The following is a 6916-nucleotide window of genomic DNA, read 5'->3' as shown; positions in this document are numbered from 1 at the left end:
CTGTCTTGCAGGAGTCTCCCTTGGTTTACAAATGTCCTAGAGATTTACAACAAATAAGTTACCTTATCAATAGCCCAATTTCCAGAGGCACATATAACTCAGTTCCTCAAGCCCTAACATCACCCTCCCCTCCATAAACAAAACTGAAGGAGGCTGAGGTAGAAGGAAATGTAAATAAAGTTAAATTTCTTGTAAACCCAAATCTCACTAACAAGGACGCTTGATAGCAGGAATGTGACATTCCACCAGGAAACTCCCAATTGTCTTCATGCTAGTGCTCATTAAAGGGAAAAACGGCCTTGGCTTGATAGTAACCAGGCCTTCAATATCCTGAGTCTTCTTTACCCTGATAGCCCTTCTGAACATCCCCTTTGTCCTCACCTACCCAACTCCTGTGTATATAATCAGCCACTCCTCACATCCCCCGGGCAACAGCTCTTCCTGCCCACGGGTCCTGTCCCTGTGCTTTAATAAACCACCATTTTGCACCAAGGATGTCTCAAGAATTCTTTCTTGGTCATCGACTCCAGACCTCACCCCACCAAACCTCACCTAGGTTCTAGAACTTCATCACAGGGAGCCTGACAGAAGGCTCCATCCCAGGACGCTGGGATGGTGACCTGAGTGGAAGGCAGATGCTTAACCACTGAGCCACCCCACCCAGGCGCCCCTAATTCATAGTTTTTGAAATACATCAAGATCACATTTAATTTGATGTTGTAAAATACATCACACATTTGAAATACTTCACATTCAGGGGGTACCTGGCTGGCTCAGTCAGTGGAGCATGTGACTCTTGATCTCGAGATCATGAGTTCAAGCCCCATGTTGGGTGTGGAGCCAACTTTAAAGAAATAAAATAAAATACTTCACATTCAAAATATGAAGTCACTTAAATGAATATAGATAGAACTTCCATGCTTTGTGACAGAAATCATATTAAAATCTATCTTGGGGCACCTGGGTGGCTCTGATGTGGGAAACAGAGGCAGAAGAAAAATTATTAAATTTCCTAACCTACTTACAAGCCCTTAAAACAGGCAGAGTCACTCTCCTCTAGGGACTCAACTACCCTCACCTTGAGGCTTTGCTAAGGGCAAAGGACAATCCTAGCCTGACCGACCCCCAACCCCCAACCAGGATCCTATAAGTCTACTTTAACAATTCCTTTAGGAAACTTTATCTCTAAACCGCCAAGATAGTGTCGACAATCATTCCCAAGCATATTATGCACTGATATACATCTAAAGGGTCTCTCAGGAAGGTTTTATTACTGGTAATGAACAACCTTTTCCCCAGACAACAACTAGCCCCTCAGGGTCTAGAAACCTTGCTTCCAAAATTCCTTAGAGACTTACATCATCCCTAATCCCCTCCCCGATTTACAAGTATATAATGGACCACTCCTCACATCCCCAGGAAAGCGGCTCTTCCTGCCCACGGGTCCTGCACCCGTGCTTTAATAAACCACCATTTTGCACCAAAGATGTCTCAAGAATTCTTTCTTTGTCATCTGCCCAGACCTCACCCCACCGAACCTCACCAATGTTCTAGAACTTCATCGGCTCAGTTGTTAAGCATCTGCCTTCGGCTCAGGTCAGGCTCCCTGATGACCTGAGAAGGAAGCCTGTTTCTCCCTCTCCCACACTCCCTGCTTGTGTTCCTTCTCTCTCTCTGTCTCTCTCTGTTAAATAAAATCTTTTTTTTAAAGATTTCATTTATTTATTTGAAAGATCTCAAGCAGGCAGAGGGGGAGGGGGAGGCAGGCTCCCTGCTCAGCAGGGAGCCCGATGTGGGGCTTGTCCCAGGACCCTGAGATCATTACCTGAGCCCAAGGCAGAGGCTTAACCCACTGAGCCACCCAGGCACCCCAAATAAATAAAATCTTAAAAAATAAAATAAAATAAAATCTGTTTGTCTGAATGGCAATCCTAATCCTCAGTCCTCCATCTTTATTTAACCTGGTAATTCTCTCAGGTGAATTTAGTACAGATGCTAATTTCCTGAGTCCCACCTGTATTCTAAGCATTGCGATAAAAGCATGAAGATTTCAGTATTTCCAATCAATTTCATTAAAAAAAAAAAAAAAAGCATGCATTGAGGTGTTTGTGGGCACTCACAGTCAAACTGCATTTTAAATTTTTCTGCACCACTAAACTCCACAAACTCTTACAGGAAAAACAAATTGTTTTGTTATCACATTATCACTCAGTCCCTTGACCGCTTCAGATAGGCGCAGAAACAAAATAAGATCTATCGCCAACAAATCATTTTAAATTAAATATTCAGCTGACAGATCTAATCAGTCATCCCTTCATTTTTGTTGAAAGCCAAGTATTGAAAACCTTCCAGTTTTATAAAGGGTTTATCTTGCTTGCTTAGCATCCGCGGCAAATCAGCCTTTTCAACTGTGCCTTTGGTGCCCTGAGGGTGTTCAGAGAACCCTAGTAAGGTTCCGGATGTGTGCAAGGCGTGCCTTTCTTTTGCAAAATGAGGGAATATTGTTCGGAGGGAGGTGGGACTGCTTTGAACCTTCAGGGAATTGAGCTTGACTGTCCTGATCACACTCCTAGCTCATTAGCTCAAAGACAGAGCTCAAGCGCTGGGACTGAGTGGGTAGGAGAGTGTAGATGATTTAGGTCATCAGACTGCACAAGTCACAAAGCTCCAAAGCCCTAGCGCTCTTAGCAATCAAGTGAGAGAAGGGTCTTCAAAGGAACCTGAAAATGCACCAACAGTGCGGTGGGGGGCCCAGGAGAGAGGGATGCCAACAAAGCTGGGAGAAGGGGGTCTCAAGGAACAGGAAAGGAGTTTCTGGCTCCTTTCTCCTCTTAGAGGTCAAGGTAGAAATAGCTCCCGCCACCCCATCACGCACCTTTCAGCAAGCCAGAAAAGCCCACATCTGACATCCATCCCCTTACGTGGGAGGCTCTGGGGCCCCAAGCAGGCTCGCCAGAACACCAGCATCCGTGATAGCCCTGGAGGAGGGGAGGAGGAGGCAGCGTCCGCCTCACGACAGGTGGTGCGTCCAGCCAGAGGAAACAGGACAGTAAAGCCTCCCCTTCCTTTTTAAAGTTTTCCATCTGGCCGGCCACAGTTTGGAGAACACAAATTCCTCGAGTCCACTGAACAAACAAACGTAATGAGGATCACACAACCCGGATATTTGTCTGCTCAGACTCCTGGAACAGAAGACCACAGACAGGGGCTTACCCAGAAATTCTCTCACCGTTCTGGAGGTTGGACGTTCAAGATGAAGGTTTCTGAGGTCACCTCCTCACTGCGTTCTCACCTAGACTTTCCTTTGCGCACAGGCATTCCCCAGTGCCCCTTTGTGTGTCCCAACTTCGTCCTCTCCTAAGGACACCAGTTAGATTGGATAAGGGGCACCCCAATAGCCTTATGTTAACTTAATTGCTCCTTTAATTATTTCCTACATACTGAGGTACTGGGGGGTTAGAAGTTCAACATTCAAATTTGGGGAGGGGAAAAACAATGCACCCCTTGACATCTATTACCTCCTCCCCAAATTAGTGCCAGTTTTCAGGTGGCCCTTCTGGGACAGAGAGCCACGTCTACAGCCGCATCTTCTGGCCACTGGAAGAGCCAGCCTGACCGCCATCCAGGCTTGGCTGTTGCCAGAGATCATGCTGAATAAGGGAGCGTAAACCCTGTGGGAGTCCTCTGTAAATATTATTTTCTTCAAAAGAATGGTGGGATTTTTCTAGATCAATATATATTGTTAAGTGAGAAGGGTAAAGGAAGGTATGTAGGCATACTACGCTTCCATTTGTATATTAAAGGGAAATGGGAGTAAAATGCACTCTTTCTGTTTTTGAGTTTTTGTTTTTTGGTTTTTTTGTTTTTTGTTTTTTGTTTTTTGTTTTTTGTTTTTTGTTTTTTTTTTGAAAGAGAAGCAGGGAGAGTTAGAGGGAGGGAGGGGATGGGACAGGGGCAGAAGGAGACTCTCGACAGTCTCTCCACTGAGCACAGAGTCCCACGTGGGGCTTGATATCACAACCCCGAGATCTCAACCTGAGCCCAAATCAAGAGTCAGATGCTTAACCAAATGCACCACCCAGGCGCCCCAAGGGCATTCCCTTTTTTTCTTTTTTTAAAGATTTTATTCATTTATTTGAGAGAGAGCGTGAGTAAGCACAAGTTGAAGGAGGGGACATAGGGAGAGGGAGAAGCAGACTCTGCACTGAGCGAGAAGCCTAACATGGGGCTCGATCCCAGAACCCTGGGATCATGACCCGAGCTCCAAAGACAGACCCCTAACAGACTGAGTTCCCAGGTGCCCTCCCAAGGGCATTCTCATGTGTTGATTATCTCCACAAGGATGCACAGCAGCTGCTACCCGCCTTAGCAAAGGAGGGGGGCAGGGATGAGATGGGAAATTTTTCAGGCGTATTTTTGCTTTTTAAAACTACTATTCAGGGGGCGCCTGGGTGGCTCAGTGGGTTAGAGCCTCTGCCTTCAGCTCAGGTCATGATTCCAGGATCCTGGGATCGAGCCCCTAATCGGGCTCTCTGCTCAGTGGGGAGCCTGCTTCCTCCTCTCTCTCTGCCTGCCTCTCTGCCTACTTGTGATCTGTCAAGTGGATACATAAAAATCTTAAAAAAAAAAAAAAAAAGAAAAAGAAAACTACTATTCAGTTAAAGTTACACATTCAAAACTCAGCTTACAGATCTTATTTTTTTCAAAGATTTTATTTATTTATTTATTTATTTATTTATTTATTTGACAGAGAGAGACACAGCAACGGAGGGAACAGAGTAGGGGGAGTGGGAGAGGGAGAAGCAGGCTTCTGGCCAAGCAGAGAGCCTGTTGCAGGGATTGATCCCAGGACCCTGGAATCATGACCTGAGCCGAAGACAGACGCTTAACGACTGAGCCACCCAGGTGCTCCTATTTTTTTTTTTTTAATTTTACTTCTTTTTTTAAGTAATCTCTTTGCCCAACATGGGGCTCGAACTCACGACCCCAAGAGCAAGAGCCGCCTGCTCCACCCCACTGACTGAGCCTGCCCAGCAACCTATTTCTTAGTAAACATTAACCATTGCTGTTAAGGGGACTTTGGTTAATAGATGACTCCATTGACAAATGAACACACTGGAGGCTGAATTTTAAGTTTGCAATGCTTGCTTTGCCTTCACAATACTTTTATTATCTGACTTAAGAATTTTCTGAGAATTGGGGCGCCTGGGTGGCTCAGTGGGTTAAGCCTCTGCCTTCGGCTCAGGTCATGATCTCAGGGTCCTGGGATCGAGCCCCGCATGGGGCTCTCTGCTCAGCAGGGAGCCTGCTTCCCCCGCTCTCTCTCTGCCTGCCTCTCTGCCTACTTGTGATCTCTCTCTCTCTCTGTCAAATAAATAAATAAAATATTAAAAAAAAAACAAGAATTTTCTGAGAATTACTTTTATACCTTCAAAACTTTTAAGTTGATGGCTAAAATTCTCTTAGATGTGTTGATAACGTATGTAAATTGAGGAAGATTTCAATTTTTTATTTTTATTTTTATTTTTTTTTAAAGATTTCAATTTTGTAAAAAAGATTTTATTTATTTATTTGAGAGACCGTGCGCCCTCGCGTGAGAGAAAGGGAGCACGAGTTGGGTGAGGGGCAGAGGGAGAAGCAGGCCCTCCGCTGGGCAGGGAGCCCATGCGGGGGCTCCATCCCCCAACTCCAGGATCAGGACCTGAGCCGAAGGTAAATGCTTAACCCACTGAGCCACCCAGTCACCCCAGGAAGATTTCAATTTTAAATCAAAGTCTAAATCACTCGGGTACACATTTTCAATGATAACTTATGACTGCCATAAGATTTTATTAGGTATGAATTTCTAAATATTAAACTTTATTAAGTATTAAATATAAACAAAATGCCAGCTGTACTGCTGCTTCCTGACACACCCCGGGAGAAGAATGAGGCACAAACAAGTTACCTGCAAGAGAGAGGGAGCGGGGGACAACAGTAGAAAAGACTGTCGCAGGGCGCCTGGGTGGCTCAGAGGGTTAAGCCTCTGCCTTTGGCTCAGGTCATGATCCCAGGGTCCTGGGATCGAGCCTCGCATTGGGTTCTCTGCTCAGTGGGGAGCCTGCTTCCCCCTCTCTCTCTGCCTCTCTGCCTACTTGTGATCTCTGTCTGCCAAATAGACAAATAAAAATCCTTAAAAAAGAAAAAAAAAAAGGAAAAAGAAAAGACTGTCACCCCGAACAACTCCTCAGTCCTGTATTTATGAGATATAGACAGTAATCGACAAAAGAGCCGAAGAAGGCTACACATTAATCATATGCCTTGGAGATAAACAAGAAGGAAGGCAAAATATATCTGGTCAAGCGGCATAAAGTTTATAGTTGATCAAACACATTCAAAGGGCTTGTCTAATTAGCCACGGGTGCTCTCCGGGGAAGGCGAGCTAACGGAAAAATGAAGCAGGCGGTGTTTGGCCCTGAGCGAGCCCGGCATCCCCAGCTACAAGGACGCATATCGTCCTCTCCCCCAGAGGCCTGTTGCCAGTATATGTTTTTCTTAAGGCTGTATCTAAACATGCTTGGTAACTAGTAGAATTTCTCATGAGTTATATTTTAAGTAATACATTGTCCTGAGGGACAGTTACACTGTACTCCCAATTTCTTAACATAAAAATATGAACACTTTGATTTTCCATTGAGATAGAATTCATACTATAAACTTCAACTGTTGAAATACAATTCAGTGACTTCTACAATGTTAACAAGGTTGTGCAACAATAACCACTACCTAGTTCCAGAACACTTTCATTACTCCAAAAGGAAACCCTTGTCTACTAGCAATCACTCATCATTAGTATCTGGCTTCTTCATGTAGCATGTTTCCAGGGTCCATCCATGTTGTAATGTGTCTCAGCACTTTATACTTTTTCATGATGTTG

General features: G+C 44.8%; 1 protein-coding gene across 1 annotated transcript in view; it reads left to right on the top strand.

Annotated features, from left to right (window-relative positions):
* The window catches only part of LOC111155699 (phosphoribosylglycinamide formyltransferase, phosphoribosylglycinamide synthetase, phosphoribosylaminoimidazole synthetase), a 37432-nt gene extending 33705 nt beyond the window's left edge, over nt 1-3727 (top strand). The window contains exon 22 of the mRNA XM_022516010.1: nt 3076-3727. Coding sequence (XP_022371718.1) covers nt 3076-3129 — 54 coding nt within the window. The 3' untranslated portion in view covers nt 3130-3727. The remainder of the gene's footprint in view (nt 1-3075) is intronic.
* Nucleotides 3728-6916: the final 3189 nt, after the last annotated feature.

This window comes from Enhydra lutris, unplaced genomic scaffold (genome assembly GCF_002288905.1).
Source record: "Enhydra lutris kenyoni isolate GAN:26980312 unplaced genomic scaffold, ASM228890v2 scaffoldscaffold43, whole genome shotgun sequence".
In the NCBI taxonomy this organism is placed as follows: Eukaryota; Metazoa; Chordata; class Mammalia; order Carnivora; family Mustelidae; genus Enhydra; species Enhydra lutris.
The sequence above is the reverse complement of the archived record's forward strand: the minus strand, read 5'-3'. Positions and strand labels throughout refer to the sequence as shown.